The sequence below is a fragment of the Ammodytes marinus genome (genome assembly GCF_949987685.1).
Source record: "Ammodytes marinus genome assembly, chromosome: 4".
In the NCBI taxonomy this organism is placed as follows: domain Eukaryota; kingdom Metazoa; phylum Chordata; class Actinopteri; order Uranoscopiformes; family Ammodytidae; genus Ammodytes; species Ammodytes marinus.
Genome location: NC_137233.1, coordinates 16686964 through 16706712, shown reverse-complemented (window position 1 = coordinate 16706712; position 19749 = coordinate 16686964). Strand labels below are relative to the sequence as shown.

Sequence of the window (19749 nt, the reverse complement as noted above, 5' to 3'; positions counted from 1 at the left end):
ATATCTATTATAGTGGATATAGTGATGTGAAGACATGGCGTTGTATGGTAGGTTGTTACAATAAAGTTGCAGTTCAGAAATCCTACTTGTTACTTGCCAACAATTTAAGCTCTACCCGGAGCTAATGCTATACAAACCGTGCCCCGAGTGTCCCGTCCCCCAAACACCACACTGTCTTGTGCCGTTCTGTCTGTCTTGCTTGTACCAACCTATGTTATTTCAATTCTAATTCTTGTTTCATTCTTTTTTAAGTGCCTTGCAACAAGAGCATAAAGCAGAACACAACAAAACTACTGACTACATCATATCCAGCTGAGTGAAGTGGCTCGACAACGTGACCTGATGGCTGGGAGGAATTGCTTGTGGTGGATGTGAGATTAAATGATGAAATAAAATGTAATGTTAATCACATCTGAATGATGTTTGTTTGTTTTTTTTACTTTAAATTCAAGATATTTGATTCAAAACTATGTAAATATGTACGAGTTAATACCTACGTAAAGCAGGATTGAGTTAATATTATTTCAATGGTTAATCAATGATTGAATTTAACTTGAACCAACATTGGTTTTACATCTATTTTGATGTTATTTCAATCATTGAAACAATGTTATTTCAGGGTGCAAACCTGGTCATAAATCAACCAAAACCATCAGAAAACAACATTGTTTCAATGTTAATTAGATCAATGCATCAACATTGATTCAATATTTAATCAATGTCAAATCAATGATTGAATTTTACTTGAAACAACATTGGTTTTACATCTATTTTGATGTTGAAACAATGTTATTTTAGGGTGCAAGCCTGGTCATAAATCAACCAAAACCATCAGAAAACAACATTGTTTCAATGTTAATTAGATCAATGCATCAACATTGATTCAATATTTAATCGATGTCAAATCAATGATTGAATTTTACTTGAAACAACATTGGTTTTACATCTATTTTGATGTTTTTTCAATCATTGAAACAATGTTATTTCAGGGTGCAAGCCTGGTCATAAATCAACCAAAACCATCAGAAAACCACATTGTTTCAATGTTAATTAGATCAATGCATCAACATTGAATCAATATTTAATCAATGTCAAATCAATGATTGAATTTTACTTGAAACAACATTGGTTTTACATCTATTTTGATGTTGGAACAATGTTATTTTAGGGTGCAAGCCTGGTCATAAATCAACCAAAACCATCAGAAAAAGGCATTAACCTTGATTCAATGTTGAATCAATGTTTGTCTGCTATCTGGTTAGGACAAAACCTAACCAGATCGATTTTAGGGATATAGGCTCGCTAGGCTACCAAGTGAATACATGACCACACTTTGAAATATACTGTAGATAAAAAGTGAATAGGCCTTCAATTAAAATAATGTAGGCCTAGGTAGCCTATAAATGTGACTAACATTCATAAATAATTTAATTGTTATTATTATTATATTATCAGTGCCATTACATTAATTGAGCTTTCATTCAAAATTACTTACAATAAGAGCATGCGACTGTGATACAACCCAAGAAAAAAGATCAAATAAAATTATCAAATAAAAATAAAAATGTCCATTTAAATGAAAACATCCTTTGTGTTTCACTCTCATTTTAGTATTAAAATATGTCAATACTGCACATACCTTTAGTCACAGGCAGAGGACACAAACAAACCCATTGTGGTCTTTAATACTTTATTAGGCCCTTTTTCACGTGCTAAAAATTAAACAAGCAGCTTGAATCTTCTGAGTCTCTAAGGGTTTAAAGGACTTTTCAATGATGTAGGCTATGGGTGTACTCGTGTGTGAGAGAGAGACGACATGACACAGGTAAGTGATGAAAAGCAGAATAGGAATCCAGAGGTTAAGAAAATGTGGCTTCACAAATTAAATAATTTAATATGTAACAGACTTATAGTTGAAATCCTACAATATTTTTATTTTTGCCCCTCCCCGGCTCAAGAAAAGGCGACATACACTCACCGGCCACTTTATTAGGTACACCTGTTCAATGGCTTATAGAAACAAAAAGCTAATAAGCCAATCATATGGCAGCATTATAATGCATTTAGGCATGTAGACGTGGTCAAGACAATGTACTGAAGTCAAACCGAGCATCAGAATGGGGACGAAAGGGGGTTTAGGTGACTTTGAACGTGGCATGGTTGATGGTGCACGGCAGGATGGATCCATACTTTCATGTTGTATACGCCAAATTCTGAACCTGCCATCTGAATGTCGCAACTGAAATCGAGACTCATCAGACCAGGCATGATTTCTCAATCTTCTATTGTCCAATATCAGTGATCCTGTGAGAATCGTAGCCTCATTTTCCTGTTTTTAGTTGACAGGAGTGGCACCTGCTGGGGTCCTCTGTTGCTGTAGCCCATCTGCTTCAAGGTTGGTCGTGTTTTGCGTTCAGAAATGGTATTCTGCATACCCTGGTTGTAACGAGTGGTTATTTGAGTTACTGTTGCCTTTCTCTCATCTTGAACCAGTATGCCCATCCTCCACTGACCTCTGACTTCAACAAGGCATTTTATGTCCACACAAATGCCACTCACTGGATATTTTTTCTTTTTCGGACCATTCTCTGTAAACCCTAGAAATGGTTTGGAGTGAAAATCCCAGTAGATCAGCAGTTTCTGAAATACTCAGACTAGCCCGTCTGGCACCATCAACTATGCCATTTTCAAGGTCACTTAAAACCCCTTTCTTCCCCATTCTGTTGCGCGGTTTGAACTTCAACAAGTTGTCCTGTCCAGGTCTACATGCCAAAATGCATTGAGTTACTGACATGTGATTGGCTGATTAGTTATATGTGTTAACAAGAAAATGAACCGCTGTACCTAATCAAGTGGCCGGTGAGTGTATATCGTCCTGTAACTGTGCGTGCAGTTTTGATATAGGAATGGGCATAGGTCGCTCATCTAGGTTAGCTTAGCTCAAACAACGGGAGCAGGTCAAAAGATAAAACTTTACAACATCACTAAAAGCTCCTGTGTGCTTGTTGGGACTTGTTTATTTACAACGTTATTTTGTGATCAACTGTATATTTTTACACATTATGCCATTTTAGAATCAAATACACACTGGAAAGAAACCAGGATGTGCACGCGATGGCTCTCTATCCAGAACTGTGGTGAAATTAGTTTGACGTTAGATATTCTAGAGACATGCATCAGCTAGCCTACGTCTTCTCATCCCAACAAGCACACAGGAGCTATAAGTGATGTTGTAAAGTTTATCTTTCGACTTGCTCCCCTTGACTACCAGTGTTTGAGCTAAGCTAACCTGGATAAGCGACCTTTCCTCATTTCTTCATCAAAAATGCATGCAGTTAGGAATGGTTTCTGTGTCACCTTTTCTTGAACCTGAAGAGGGAGGCAAAAAGCTTAACATTCAAAATGTTTAACTATTCTTTTAAACTAATGTGTCAATAATTATCTCTATCAGCAGATAACACATTTGCAGTGCTTAACTTATGCACCTTTTACAATATTTTGGTTTGATTATGGACTTTTCAGGTCCTTCTCTAGCTTCATAATGAGACCGTTGTTTCACTTTATTTTATCTATTTAAATCACTGAAATAACCAAAGATGTTTAAACAGGTCAATAATCTTTATTCCATATCAACAAACAACACAGGATACAGTAGATGACATGATAACTACAGTATGTTTTCTCTATGAATGCATTACCACAATTAATTGTACGAGCCTCTTTACATCAACCATTATTGCTTTGATCCATTACTATGCAAGGTGTTATCATGGATTTGTGTGTATAAATCCACTTGTCTGTGAAGGAAATGCTGAGGACATTTACTCAGCCAATGGGTTTCTGAATTTTTTTCCAGCAAAAAGGGCCTCGTCTCCCAGCTCCTCTTCAATTCTACAGTCAGAGAAACATTTTCAAAGTTAATTTTCCCTCACTTCAATGAATTCCTTTACTAAATTGTGTGCGGACACCATATGTTTCACAGTAATTAAATAGACGGATAAAGAACCAAAACAAGTGGAAATATTATTTTATAAAAATGTAATAAACACAGCACAAATATGTGGTTGTAGTTCAGTAAGAAGTTGTTGTTGTTAGGATTTTTTTTTTAACAATTAAAAAAAAGGTAACGCCTGTATTTTATATCTTAATTTGTCAAAGAAAGAGACTTACCTAAGAATCTGGTTGTATTTGGCCAAGCGCTCAGAGCGACAGGGAGCCCCAGTCTTGATCTGTAAGTCAGTCACAAAATGTTTCAACCAAAGGAATTCAATGTATCCATTAATCATGGTGTTTGTCATGTCATTATGATTTCATTCAGACTTTTCTCAGAGTAAGTTATGAACTGGAAATTATTTCCAAATATATACAGACAGTGGAGTTAAAACCATGATTTTATTTATTAGGTTTCTCAATAGACACACTTGTACAATAAATGCGTTTATGATCCGAACATATACCTGTCCTGTGCACAAGCCGACCACCAAGTCTGCTATGAAGGTGTCCTCGGTCTCTCCAGAACGATGGCTAACCATCACACCCCAACCGCTTTCCTGAGCCATCTTACACCTGCAGGTGGAGGAAATACATTTTGCGGAGAGACGTCTATCAACCTCTAGACCAGGGGTTTTCAAAGTGTGAGAGAGTGAGCCCCCCCTCAGAGAACAAATTTCAGCGGAGCCCCCCCCCCCCAATTTTTTTTTACAAATTTAAACATATTTTTGAAACATTCTAAACATTTTTGTGCGTTTTTAAACACATTGTTTTAATACATTTTAGCATCTTAATCCAGTGTTTTAATCCTGCTTCCTTTAAGCATGGATAGTAGTGACTGAATGTGCAGCAGAGTGAGAAAGATAGGCAGACTTGCCCAAATTATTGACTAGTGAAATGTCATTCACACACCCAGTGTTTTTTCCCTATAGCCTCCAATGTCCTGATGGAGGAAAAGGGAGGTCCGGGGGTTTGCCCCCCGGGAGATTTTTTTTTCACCTTTTTAAAGCGAAATGCATGAATCTGGTGCACTTTGAGAGGAAAATTAAGAGGCTAAATATGAGGAATTTTGTGTGAACAAATAATTTGGAGACACTGGGTCTGATGAATTAGAAGCTATTGAAGAAAGACATATGGATTTTCCATAAAAATATTAATTTAACATAAAAAAAATTATGCAGGGTCCTCTGGGTTGGGCTTGGTGCTCTTTTTCTTTAACGAGACCTATTTCTCTGTAATATAATGAATGCATTTAAATGCAGTGAGAGGAACGAAGCAGAAGAACTCTTGTCCAGCTATGCCGTGATCTTAATATAAAAAACACAAACTCAAAAAAAAAAAAACATATTCATATTCGCGCCCCCCCTGCCATACCCAGTATGGGGGGCATCCCACAGTTTGAAAACCACTGCTCTAGACGATAAAGGTCTTTGTTGGGTATATATTCCAATATTTACTGTATCTCACATTGCAAAGTGTTGACTTACGCTCGCATAGACTCAGTGACTGTGCCGATCTGGTTGACTTTCAGGAGCAGACAGTTGCAGGCCTTCTCTTCCACAGCTTTGCTGATGCGAGTAGGGTTGGTCACAGTGAGATCGTCTCCGACAACCTGGATGTCTGTGCTTCCGGTGAAGTTGGACCAAGCTTCCCAGTCATCTTGGTCGAAGGGATCCTCAATGGAAACAACTATGAGGGCAAAACATGCACACGTCAGTACGGCTTGAACTGATGCTTGGCTGTTCTTTCATTAAAAAAACAAAAACATCCTTCAAACTAAAACAGGCAGCTCGTTAACAAACCAATAGAAAATGTATGTATGAACAGATTAAAGCTATGGAAAAGGAATAGACAGATCCCTTCACTTGTGACTGTACGTTAGTGCTGATTATTGATAATATGTTGTGTGTCCTGCTCTACGTATGCTAATGTGTAAAATAGAGTAATTGTCAGAGGTTACCGGGATAATCCTTCACAAAGCTCTTGTAGAGATCAGCCAACTCATCGGGAGTGATGTAACGGCTCGGGTCATCGGGAGACTTGAAGTCCAGGTCGTATTTTCCGTCCCTGTAGAATTCAGATGCTGCCACATCCATGCCGATCACAACCTCATCTGTGTATCCTGCTTTGGAGATGGCCTCCTTTATTAACTCCAGAGCTGTAGAGTTAAGTATGATATAATGAGTTGTAGTGTAACTTATTATGATATGCTATACAACACCACAGGAGACATCAGAGACAGAATTGCTGTAGCTGGGGTTGATGATTGATGAGGATTTCCAGACTGAATGACCAGAAAAAAATTGGAAGCGCTAAACACTGTAATGCAATCCAATTTAACAGTCCTGTAACAAATATTACCTACGAAATAGACATTTTAACTGTTTTGTCATTTTTTAATCCGCATATTGTGATGGTCTTAAATTGCACTATTTTGTACAGTAACATTTAAAATGTATTGCGGTATTTTCTTTTACTGTGTAAACTCCTGAAATCTTCAATCTGTGCTAATCTTGAGCTTGTAACAGAGTTTAATGCATTAGTACCTCAAATGAAATCACAACTCTCTTATATACCTTCTTTGTTCTCAAGGATGTTTGGAGCAAAGCCACCTTCATCGCCCACATTTGTTGCATCCTGGCCATATTTCTTCTTAATGACGTTTTTCAGATTGTGGTAGACCTCGGCTCCAATGCGCATGGCTTCTTTGAAGGTGCTTGCGCCGACTGGCAGGATCATGAACTCCTGCATGGCGAGCTTGTTGCCGGCATGAGAGCCACCATTGATCACATTGAAGGCCTTGTGAAGGTGGAGATGGAGAGAAAACAAGAGTTGTGACTTCCCAATGAAGTGGAGGGTGAACAGAATAATGAGGAGGGAAAATACCATGAAGTTCATTTGACACACAGATCCTCACCGGTACGGGCAATATGACCTGGGGGTTTCCTGCAAGGTCAGCGATATGACGATACAGGGGGACACCTTTCTCTGCAGCACCGGCTTTGCAAACAGCAAGGGACACCCCCAGGATGGCATTTGCTCCATATTTGGCTGTTTGGAGTAGAGAAGAAAATACATTTTGAATACATATTATACTTTGATGTATTGAGTATTAAAGCGGGGGTATGATTTCTGATTGGTCAAAGTTAACATGAGCTGTACACTTTGACCAATCAGAGCGAGGCTCCGATTCTCTGTTCTTATTGGCTGTTGGGACTGTCCATTCACTTTGGCTAGACTTTGTTGGTGTAGAGCGTGTCAGGGAGGGACCATAGGGGAGGGACCAAAGAGAACAAGTGGAGCGGTTGAGGTATTTGGATTCGAATCTCTATCCCAACTGCCATTTTCTCCACAAATCCTCCACCCCAGCTTTAATTGATGACTCATTACTACTAATAATATTCATAATAATTTCACTTGTGATTTCTGTACTTGACATGCATCAATATAACTGGAGACGCCACAAAATGCAGCAGAACAATGATCTTAAAACGTCTTAAGCTTTTAGAACCACGCAGTAAAGACAGTCAAACTATAGTCACCTACATTTGTTCTCTGTACCATCGAGGTCAATCATCATCTGGTCAATTTTCTCTTGCTCAACCACTGATACATCCTGAGGAGACGGAAATAACACGTTGGTAAAGATTCACATTATACACACGCTACAACAATAAACAACAATTTATTTTAAGGTTAAGGTTTTAAAATCTCTGGGAAACAAAACACAGAAAGAGACAGGGTGGGAGAATTATTTTCTTACCTGGCCTACAAGTGCAACTGCAAGAGTTGAATTTATGTGTTCTACAGCCTGTGAGACTCCTGTGTGAAGGACAGATTAGTCTGATTATTCTAATAATAAAGACGATTTAGAACGCATGCAACTTGTTTCATAAATACGCATACAGTGAGTCATGCAATAGAAATACTTTTTGGCTTAAATAAAGAAAACACAATTTCTCTAATTAGACATAGTTCTATTTTATAGTTCAATCCATAGGCTCAACATCAACACTGTAGTGAGAGAGCATGCTTTACTGACAATTCACCATGTCTCTAATTGCCAAAAGCCTTAACTGATCAGCTGTTATAGCCATATGGTGTAACTAGTTAATTGTTATACTGTCAAATGCACAACTCAGTTTTTAAGTAAGAAAGACAGGCAAATACACTAACCATTTCAAATCTGTCAAAGAGGAAGAGAGGAGGATAAAAATGATTGACAAATTTAGAAAATAAGAAGTATTTTTCCCCCCCTTAAATGGAATTATGCCCCAAACTGCAAAAAGGAAATAACGTTATTACATATAGTGGTCTATGGTAAAACAACCTGGTATTCAACAAATTGTTTGCTATTAAAAGTGAACAATTAACATAAAAGAAAATAGAGTACAAACCTTTCCCAAGGTAGCGCGTCTTGTCATTGTCCCTGAGCTCCAAGGCTTCGTAGATCCCAGTAGATGCACCACTTGGTACAGCTGCCCTAAACAAGCCTGTGAAATACACATGGAAGCACAAAGAGGAAACAAGAGTAGCAACTTGAGAATCCCAAGATGTAATTCAACTAAAAAAAATTATCAAGGCACATAGGGGATCTGTTGTACATTTTTTCATACATCGTTTCCTACCTTTGTCAGTGTGAAGGTCGACCTCTACGGTGGGGTTTCCACGAGAATCAAAAATCTCTCGGGCATGGATCTTGAGAATGGACATGGTGTGAGACCTTGAGATTAAACGAAGAAGTTGAACTTATAATTAGCCAGCGATCTTGACAAACGTGCCCCACAGCCAGTAACAATGCTATCACACAATGCTTTGTGCTTTCCAGAAAGTCTATTCGTCTGGTGCTATTGGCTCAGCTATTGTACCCTCTTTCCTCCTTGGGGCTTACTCACAAAAATATCCTGACCTAGCTGCAAGCTTAGGCGTGGTAACCAGCATGCTACCATCCTAATTGGATTAGACCTTCTCATCTGATTAATCACATGGCTGCAAGTATGCAGCAATTTCGGTATCATTCAAAGAATGGTTTGGCTTGCATCTACAACTACCTGTGTGTTCCAGTAAAATGTATACCAATTTAAATATAAGCACCTCAGGATGCACCTTTGATATACAGGATTTATTCCATATCAAAGCCGCGATCTGCCATTCACTACCACAAGACACGATATCCCCATTAATCCTTCCCTCTGCTCGCCAGATAAACTAACAGGCTAACATGCCAATGTAACTCTTTTGGCAGAGTCGGTGAGCCACAGACAAGAACGACTGCAATTCCTCTTCCAACTTACAAATGTATTAGACACAGCAGGGCAAGAGTTATTGTTTTCACAAGTAAGTTTTAAGTCTGTGCTATGAAGTCCAAAGTTTAGTCTCTAGTCGAATTGATATTGGAGGTCAAACGTCCAAGAGTGTACTGCAAGGTCTTAAGAAGACTCTCAGGGCTGATGATAACATGGCTGTGGGATCTCTTGACACAGTTGCACATCAGACCCTGAGGCTTTTATCTGTAGGCTTTTTATGAGATCCAATGTTAGTATAGAAACTAGACATCTAGAAAATAAGAGCGTTTGGTGGTGTGTGAACTTTTCTATGTATTTTATTGGGTAGTAGAAAGTAAAAGTAAGTATATAAATATATATATATATATTTAAGATTCAATGTTTTTATTATGGAAATTGGTGGAATACATTTTTTTTGTATTAATTGACTGTGTATAGCCTAGTATATAATGGTGTATATCAGCCAATATGGACCACTGTTGTTATTTAAAATATGACTTCTTTCAATAGTGAATATTGACCCTGAAAACAGTGGACATACTTTTAAAATGTTTGGTTGTTGTTAGCACTGCATCTCATTAACAATCTGAAAAGTTTATTTTCTGGCAAAGTAACGTGTCTATCAGACAAATGTCTCAAACAAAGTGATATAGTAAGTATTTAAAACTTAGAGGAAAGTATGAGCTTCTCCAACTTTTATCCAGTACACAAACACAACACTTCCGTTTAGAGCGTCACCATGCACGGAACACAGACATATAAAAGACAACAGCCTGTTGACAGAATAACATTAAAAACAAACAAACATAGGCCTATGTCATATCTCTGATAACGATGGTGGAAACAATGCAAATAGACGCCGCTACCTTTGTTGCTGCGAAGTAAATAATATTTTTAGCCTACTGTAGGCTATAGTCCCCTCCAAAAGTATTGAAACATTGAGGCCAATTCCTTTATTTTTGCTGTAGACTGGAAACATATGGGTTTGAAATGAGAAAATTGAATGAGAAAATATAGGCCTGCTACATCGGGATCACCCCTCTCATTCATCAGCTAGGAATAAGGCATTGGGAAATATTGATGTTTCTTAAAAGTGAGGAGGGCATTATGAGTATGTCAACATCTAAAGTCATTGGGACTGTTCAGGAATACGATAGACGATAGCCTCGTTTGAGAAGGAGCCGTCTTGCTAGACCTGCGCAATTATGACGCTCGTCTTGCTGAGCGCACAGCATTTTTGCAGCCTTTTTGCTGTGCGCTCAGCAAGACGCGCGTCATAATATCTATGGTCTGAGCAAGACGGCTCCTACTCAAACGAGGCTGATAACTTCGGATAGCGTCATCGTGGCCGTCCTGCAGCCAGCCAGCAGGATATTGATGAATGAGAGGGGTGATCCTGATGTCGCAATTACGAGATCTTTTCTCATAAAGAGATCCTGGTGTTCAAATTGCTATGCAAGGTGTGAAACTTTTTTTTATTTGCTGAATGCTCAGCGCGACCGTATACAGAATAATACTAAATGCCAACATGTTACTATTCTGCCCAGCAGAAGGCAGTACGTCGTTTACTTACTTCCTGTTAGAGGGAGAGGAAACGCGCGGCAGCATCCGAACAAGAAACTCCCCATGAGATGAATTGAATAGTGCTTAGCTGATCAATCACTTACTTTTCTATTGAAAAACAACTGTTTAAAGAGCACGTAAGGGTATAGTTTGGAGTGAAAAATGTCAGGGATACCTCCGGACACATGGCAGCCGCCTACAGTCTCTCTGGACACGACGTAAGTGTGATTAAAAGTGCTCAATGCTATCTCGGCTAGCCTTCACAACATTCAGTCAGGGAACTCTTGTTTGAAGAATTACCCGCTGCCAATGTGTTTAACATTAGAGAAAACCCCTTAAACAATCTGTTTTCATCTTGAATTTTGATGACTCTCCCTAAAGTGACCGCAGCATTAGAAATAGTGAAAAATCAATGTTTATAATTATTTCCATGAACGTCGTACACCAACAGGGTGCACGAACACACACACACACAAGAAAACAGATATTTACAAAGTTTGGTTTTTCTTCATCTAAAATAGCTTTTGGGTTTAGATTCAATAAAGCTTCTTTATTTTAGGGCCTCTGTGAAGGCGGGTCATTTTCTACCCTTGGGACTATGGGAATAGGCAAGACTACACAAGGGTTAAAGACAGCTAATTAGCTGTTTTATGATGTTATGTTAATTTAGATGATGCTGAAGTTTCTTCTAGGGCTTTGAACAGATATGACTTTGCATTTGCTCATTGTCAACACAATGGTATTGTTTGCATGTGTTTATTCACCCATGTGTGGTGCAATTTTCAACCAAAAGTCTTGTAGAGCAAAAATCCTGTGCAGCTAAAGAGACAATGTATACTGATGCTGAGTATGCCCTGCAGGATGGGGACCATTGTGTTTGAGCTGTACTGGAGGCATGCACCCAAGACCTGCAAGAACTTTGCAGAGCTGGCCAGAAGAGGATACTACACCAACACCAAGTTTCACCGCATAATCAAAGACTTCATGGTGCAGGGAGGAGACCCCACGGGAACAGGTGAGTGTGGGGATCCATATACAGGTGAAACTCGAAAAATTTGAATATCGTGCAAAAGTTCATTTATTTCAGTAATTCAACCTAAATGGTGAAACTAATATATTATATAGACTCATTACATTCAAAGTGAGATATTTCAAGCCTTTATTTGTTATAATTGTGATTATTATGGTTTACAGCTTATGAAAACCCCAAATTCAAAATCTCAGAAAATTAGAATATTACATAAAATCAATAAAAAAAAGGATTTTAAATACAGAAATGTCGGCCCTCTATAAAGCATAATCATGCATATGTACTAAGTACTTGGTTTGGGCCCCTTTTGCACAAATTATTGCCTAAATGCGGTGTGGCATGGATGCAATCAGTCTGTGGCACTGCTGAGGTGTTATGGAAGCCCAGGTTGCTTTGATAGTGGCCTTCAGCTCGTCTGTATTGTTGGGTCTGGTGTGTATCATCTTCCTCTTGACAATAGTCCATAGTTTCTCTATTGGGTTCAGGTCAGGAGAGTTGTCTGGCCAATCAACACAGTACTTGTGGTTTTGGCACTGTGGACAGGTGTCAAGTCTTGCTGGAAAAAGTAATTCAGCATCTCCATAAAGCTTGTCAACAGACAGAAGCATGAAGTGCTCTAAAATCTCCTGGTAGACAGCTGTGGTGACTTTGGACTTGATAACACAGTGGACCAACACCATCAGATGACATGGTGCCTCAAATCATCACTGACTGTTGAAACTTGACAGTGGTCTTCAAGCCCCTTGGATTTTGTGCCCCTCCACTCTTCCTCTAGACTGTGGAACCTTGATTTCCAAATGAAACGCAACATTTAATTTGGATCAGTGATGATTTGAGGTATCATGTCATCTGCTGCTGTTGGTCCACTGTGTTATCAAGTCCAAAGTCACCACAGCCATCTACCAGAAGATTTTAGAGCACTTCATGCTTCTGTCTGTTGACAAGCTTTATGGAGATGACAATTTCCATTTCCAGCTAGACTTGGCACCTGCCCACGGTACCATAAACCACTGGTAACTGGTTGACTGACCATGGTATTACTCTGCATGAATGGCCAGACAACTCTCCTGACCTGAACTCCATAGAGAAACTATGGACTATTGTCAAGAGGAAGATGATACACACCAGACCCAACAATACAGATGAGCTGAAGGCCACATCAAAGCAACCTGGGCTTCCATAACACCTCAGCAGTGCCACAGGCTGATAGCATCCATGCCACGCCGCGTTTAGGCAATAATTCATGCAAAAGGGGCCCAAACCAAGTACTTAGTACATATGTATGATTATACTTTCTAGAGGGCCGACATGTCTGTATTTAAAATCCTTTTTTTATTGATTTTATGTAATATTCTAATTTTCTGAGATTTTGAATTTGGGTTTTTTATAAACTGTAAGCCATAATAATCATAATTATAAAAAATAAAGGCTTCACATATCTCACTTTGTATGTAATGAGTCTGTATAAGATATTATTTTCACCTATAAAGTTGAATTACTGAAATTAATTCAACTTTATAGGTGTGTCGTCGTCGTCGTCCCCCCCCCTCCCCGGGCCAGCAGCAGATCCGGGTTTGTTTCCCGCCCGCGGTCGTTCTCTGCATGTCACTCCCCTCTATGCCCCATTTCACCTCTGTCTCGCTGCACTATCAATAAAGCATAAAAATGCCCCAAAAATATATATATATATATAAAAAAGTTAAAAATGAAGTGTCCTGAAAGGCCGAAGAACTGTACAGGGTAACTGCAGATCCTTCATGGCCATGCTGCGCTTTTAAACACTGGGGAGACAGGGGATGATTCGTCTTATTCTGTTGAGGAAAGTTGATGGGAGGTGGCAAGGTTTTCTGGCCTGTTGTGTTATGTCTCGTCCTTGTTTTGACTACTTTTGCTTCTTCCTTAGCAGAGGGAGCGGATGTGTCATGCAGGAAGAAAAACTGGTTAGAGGTGAACAATGACATGAGTCAAATTCCATCTGCAAAATAAATAAAAAGCTTAAGTTGTCAAGAAATTGCGGCGAATAGGAGACGCGCTGCATTAGCCAACTGGATAAGACACATATTCACATCATTGTTTCCCCCAGAAAAGTGCCGCGCTTATCTTGTTCTAAGATGCCAATGCGCATTAAAGGAATACAAAAATACAACAGACACTGACCTTACAGTTGTGCAATTTTGTTTGCTATGTGCAGGTACAAATTATGTGCAAACATGCAGACAGTACAAAGCACAATTACATAAAACTTCTACTGTTTGGGTGCAATATTATGCAGACACACTAAATACAAACAATCGACCATACACTTAACATGTGTATGCACATCAAAGTGAAAATTTAACTTTTTAAAGTTCCTTTTTCGATGAGGGCTGTTGTACGATTATTGTGGACAATAGGCCTACTGTGATGCGATAGCCTATAATTCATTAATGGTTATTATTAGCCTACTTGCTTGATTACTTTTTAAATACAGAGGTTATTGATAGTTTTGGAACATATATTTCCCAGTTTAAAATATAAAAATAAAGCAGCATTAAAAATTCAGAAATTAAATAATCTTGTCCTACACTAGCATGCTGTTTTAAAAATAACTCAATAGTTGAAATAATACAATGTGTTTTCCCCTTAAAATGACTCGGTACCCAAGGCGGGGGGCTGGCGTTGGTAAGGCGGGGGGCTGGCGTTGGTAAGGTGGCCGCCTTAGCCATAAAGCGCTGGGGAAAACACTGCACATACCTGCATCACTTTAACTATCATATAAAGGCAAAGAATAAATAATTATTATGATAAAATAGTTAAATGAAAACATAAAATGCACTGAATTACACTCAGTCCTTTAATGCTGGGTTCTGTCTGTCGTTTTTCTCCGTGTTCCAGGAGAGTGATTCATTCTTAGACATTGCACAAAGTCAGTTCTAAATAGGACGATCACTTACAAATTTCCTTTCAGACGAACAGCCCTCCTTTTTTCCTGTTCGGGTTAGTTGGCTGTGTGTCTAAACCTCTTCTCATCCACCGTTTAGTGACGATGCTAAATTGGTATGATATCTCTCCTTGGCACTCCATTCACCTCGACTTTTACTTTAGATTTGTGTGAAATATTGATGGAGCCATATCTAACCTCACAGCAAAGTATGAAGGTCACATGGTGAAGACAATTAAGAATTTAAACACATCCTCTATATAGACTATGACATATTTATAATTGTATGTTATTTTGTTCGGTTCACCTCCCTTGAGAGTGAATCTGTAGTTTACTGATCTTTGTTCTGCTTACAGGTCGTGGCGGTGCATCCATATTTGGTAAACAGTTTGAAGACGAGCTCCACCCAGAACTGAAATTCACAGGTAATCAGTAGAAAAATAACATTTGAATTCATGGTGGGAAATGTGGAGACGAATGTAGGTTGGTAAATAAAGATAAGGCTCTTACACACTTAACAATAATTTATGTGTGTCAGCAGCACTCAGTTCTCAGTGTGAAACTGAAGGTATTATTGTTTTTGCAAGGCTGTTGTATCAAACCACATTAGTTAGGCTTAGTGTATCTAATAAATTAGCATCTGAGTGGATATTTCAATTTATTCATTAAAGTTTTGTGAATTTCATTATTTGGAATCTGATTCCAAAGGACCAACTATGCGTAACAGATTCCAAACGTTCAATATCTATGTGATACTTGAGAGAATTGTAACATCGAAATGTCACAACATGATAAACATTGAATGTATGTCTGTTAGGTGCGGGTATTCTGGCGATGGCCAATGCAGGACCGGACACAAATGGAAGCCAGTTCTTCCTCACTCTCGGACCCACTCAGTGGTTGGATGGAAAGCACACTATTTTTGGAAGAGTATTAAAAGGAATGGCATTGCTGAACCGGATTGGGATGGTAGAGACAATCGGTCAAGATCGGCCAGTTGATGATATCAAAATCATCAGAGCTAGTCTACCCAATTAAAACAGTGTTATTATAATTCTTTTTTCACAGTGATATGATGTATTTCAATAATAAATGTTAAATGTGTCTATATGTAGCATTCATGTTTCTTAATTGTGCAACATGGCAAGCTTAAGTCCATGAAAATATTGAACTAGCACCAACTGAAAGGTTTGTGCAACAGACAAATATTCAAATCCAAATTTATTTATTTATTATTCTTTCGGACAATTTCACACAATACACAATTTTCTCTTTCACATATTCATACATATTTCTTTGTGTTATGGTCCGAAAGGTAACAGGAGAAGCCAAAGGCTTATCAGGTCCCGCCCCCATTTTCATCAGATTCAGATACACAGCTACCGATACAGAAGAGAAGTTCCATTTATTCTGAATGTACTGTACTTTTACTGAACGTTGAGGCATGAATCCTTACCTTCATTGTTTATGCTTTCAATTTCATTCACAACTAAAAAATCTAACTTAAATGTAAAACGATACAATTTTTACCAACTTGTAACGTTTTTCCTCATAACCAGCATTTCTTGTGCTAATATCAAGTTGGATTTGTGTGAAATCGATGTTGTTTTTTGTTTGTTGAACCATTCTGTCCATTCAAATCAATATAAAGTAGAGCTGCAACAAGTCATTATTATTGATTAGTTGATTGATAAACAATTGGCTGCCATTTAAAATAGCAATTACTAAAATAATTTTAGTAATTGATTGTTAATAAAAATTAAATAAAAAGCCAAGCTTTTCTTTATCTTTAAAGTAAACTGAATATATGTAGCGCTTTTGGACTGTGGGATGGTCTGATAAGAGAACTTTTATGTTTTACCCTATCTATTTCATTGTTTTTTGTAAATATATGCGTATTCCTAATTTGATGCCAGCAACACATTTCAAAACATTTGGGACGGGGGCATTAAAGAATTGGGAAAGCTGTAGAATGTTAAAGGGGCATCACTTAAGGTTCAGTCTTCACAAGCAATAATGGGGTGAGGCTTACCACTTTGGGAAGAACTGCAGAGTAAAACAGTCAAACAGTTTAAAAACAACATCCCTGCAAAGAATTTAAGGATTTCACCATCTACAGTCCATAATATAATACAAAAATATTTAGAGAATCTGGAGAAATCTCTGCACATAAGGGGCAAGGTCCAACATTAAAATGTAATGCCCACGACCTCAGATGGCACTGCATTAAAAAATGACATGATTTTGTAAAGGATATTAGTACATAGGCCATAGAACACTTCTTAAAACCATTGTCGGTAAACACGGTTTGTCACTACATCCACAAATGAAAGATAAGACTATACCATGCAAAGTGAAAGACATAAATCAACAACATCCACAAATACTGCAGACTTCTCTTGGCCTGGGCTCATCTGAGATAGACTGACGCTAAGTGGAACAGTGTGCTGTGGTTTGATGAGTCTACATTTCAAATTGTTTTTGTAAATCATGGACATTGTGTCCTCTGTGCTCCAGAGGAAAAGGGCCACCCAGATTGTTGCCAATCCAAAATTGGAAAGCGTTTGTGATGGGGGGTGGGTTACTGCCCATGGCATTTGTAACTTACCCATCTATGAAGGCACCATTAATGCTGAGAAGTACGTACAGGTTTTGGAGCAACGTGCTGCCATCCAAACAAATTCTATTTCAGGGACATCCCCTACTTATTTAAGCAAGACATATCGAGCCAGATTCGGAGTGCGGGTACTAGACTGGCCTGTCTGCAGTCCATACCTGTGTCCCATTGAAAAAATGTGGTGCATTGTGAAGCACAAAATATCACAATGGAGATGACGAAATGTTGAGCATCTGAAAATCTATTTCAAGCAAGAATGGGAAATAATTTTGCATTCAAAGTTTCAACAATTAATGTCCTCTGTTCCCAAAAGCTTACCCTGTGTTGTTAAAGGGAAAATTCGCCCATTTTCATGTGAATGGTATATCAGGGCCGAGTATATTAGTAGTCTATTGAAAAAAGCCCCCCAAAAATTGATCCGAATTGGCAGAGAGCACAATGATTTCGGATTTAAACTGATGACGCGGGGCTGACGTAGCCGTTTTTACAGTTCCTACAGGCCCCAGGATGCATTGCGCGGGGGGGGTACGCTCTGCAGCCTGCCCAGATTCCGAGCTGCTCGCGTTACCATGGGGACATAAACACAGCACGGACCTGACCCGTGTAAGCAGTACAGTAATAGCGCGCTTCGTATTATTTCACTGTTGGACTACTACCACAAAGAAAACATGCCGTCCTATAATGTGCCTAGATGCGCCAACTTTAGGAAACAGAAAAGAAGCAGGAGTAAGCGTAAGCTGAAGATACTAGGCCCTACCTGTTGCCTATTCACCGGCGTGATGCATAGCCCCAGCCCCGGGAAAAAGAATCCGAATAAAGGTAAGCTAACGTGAGCTAAATTGCATAGTAGCCTACTGTAGTTAGTATCAGTGTTTCCCCTACATTAATAACTGTGCTGCCCACACCGCTGTTGAATATTGTGTCCCGGTGTAAGGCTGATAGATGGGGCAAGGAGGAATTAGTCTACCGGTTGTAGCTGTAGCCAAGTTACCTTAGCCGCTAAGCTAAAGTTAGAAGTGAACTCGTGAGGGGGGCAGTAGGCCCCTCTGTGTATCCTTGAGGAAGATTTAGTTGCATTTGCAAGACTGTTTGTGTGTGACTGTGTGTTTGTTTTCCATGTGCATGGTTATTAGCGATGTCGTTAAAATGATCAGCTTTCCAAAACCATAAACAATTGCTATGCTGATGGTGATGGCTGGGTGATTAGCACTGATGTCCCTAGTCTTGTGTCGTCTTGGCTCTTCCTAATGCAAATGCATAGCCACACCCTGGCATACAGTAGGCTTGGCTGCTAATATAAACATGATGTCTTCTTAGACAAAAGACTACTATTGTGTTAGTGCACTAACTGACTGACCTATCTATGGTTACATAGTGGTTTGTCTGTTTTATATATTTATTGCAACAGCAACATTATCTTTACAGTATAACACATTGATTTTTCTTTTGTCATCTCTTCAGTGCTGGCCTTGTGATACAATCATAATTTGTCATTTCAGGTGAGGTCCAAAGGAAGATGGTGTATTGTCCGAGGACCACGCACTCTGTTGTGAAGACTGTTTACATCCCGCACACACGCACCACTTCAGAGCATCCCTCGTAGAACTCGTCATCACATGAAGAAGGGACTGCTGCCTGCAAAGTGCTGACATCATCACTACAGCTCCCTCAGCCTGCCCTCCCTCACAACATGTCCAAAACCAACTACAGAAGAAGCTGCTGCTAAACATCACTCAATATTTCAACAGTAACTTGACGAAGGAAGCATTATGCTACAATTGTTTTTCCCAACACACTGGAAACTCAAAGCTTTTGAAAATGTTATTTTTCTTTTTTACATTTGTATATGTACATACTTTACAGTTGTGTGTAGAATAATGCACACTGTTTTACTTGCTTGTTATATTAAACTCTATCTATGCCTTATAAAGTGTTTGATTCTCTGAAACTATTTCACTTTTAGTTGATAAGTCAAACCTATGTATTAAAATGGTTACCTATGCAATGACAAAAAACAATCATGTTTATACAAAATTATTTTTATTTGTAAATACAGTCAAGGAGAATTGACACATTTTCACATGATTAAATCTCAATCAGTGTCCATAGTTAGCAGCAGTATTTACAGGTCAAAATATTTGATCATAGCTCATCCGTAGCTTCTACGTAGCGTCTTCTTCAGCCTGTCGCCTGTAGTGACCATTTGGAGATGGATATTTGGCTCTGATGCGCTGTATGACACAATCAGGTAAGACGATGCGGTGCCCTTGCCAAGTATCTCCCCTTTGGAGCACCCACTCAATCAAGAACCGACGTGTGACAAGTCGATTATGTCTAAAGAAAT

General features: G+C 38.8%; 2 protein-coding genes and 1 long non-coding RNA gene across 3 annotated transcripts; 2 read left to right on the top strand and 1 right to left on the bottom strand.

Moving 5' to 3' along the window:
* Positions 1-3821: 3821 nt before the first annotated feature.
* On the bottom strand, positions 3822-8703 carry eno1b (enolase 1b, (alpha); the record flags this gene model as incomplete). Its single annotated transcript, XM_080026897.1, has 11 exons — positions 3822-3891; positions 4171-4229; positions 4458-4566; positions 5478-5679; positions 5951-6148; positions 6567-6789; positions 6908-7041; positions 7537-7606; positions 7754-7812; positions 8388-8483; positions 8619-8703. 11 exons carry the CDS (start codon positions 8701-8703, stop codon positions 3822-3824), a joined length of 1305 nt encoding a protein of 434 aa, XP_079883023.1.
* A 2165-nt stretch (positions 8704-10868) lies between these two features.
* ppil1 (peptidylprolyl isomerase (cyclophilin)-like 1) lies at positions 10869-15898 on the top strand. Its single transcript, XM_080026191.1, has 4 exons — positions 10869-11056; positions 11699-11853; positions 15145-15213; positions 15606-15898. Exons 1-4 carry the CDS (start codon positions 11001-11003, stop codon positions 15824-15826), a joined length of 501 nt encoding a protein of 166 aa, XP_079882317.1. The 5' UTR covers positions 10869-11000; the 3' UTR covers positions 15827-15898.
* A 2089-nt stretch (positions 15899-17987) lies between these two features.
* On the top strand, positions 17988-19335 carry LOC307248864. Its single transcript, XR_013844816.1, has 2 exons — positions 17988-18224; positions 18905-19335. It is a non-coding gene; the product is annotated as an uncharacterized lncRNA (long non-coding RNA).
* Positions 19336-19749: the final 414 nt, after the last annotated feature.

Excerpts from the sequence above, each read along its gene's own strand:
- ppil1 (XM_080026191.1), top strand. The coding sequence starts at position 11,001 with ATGTCAGGGATACCTCCGGACACATGGCAGCCGCCTACAGTCTCTCTG. Across the intron at positions 11,854-15,144 it reads AGGAGACCCCACGGGAACAG|GTCGTGGCGGTGCATCCATA; the intron begins GTGAGTGTGGGG and ends TTCTGCTTACAG. Across the intron at positions 15,214-15,605 it reads CCCAGAACTGAAATTCACAG|GTGCGGGTATTCTGGCGATG; the intron begins GTAATCAGTAGA and ends TATGTCTGTTAG.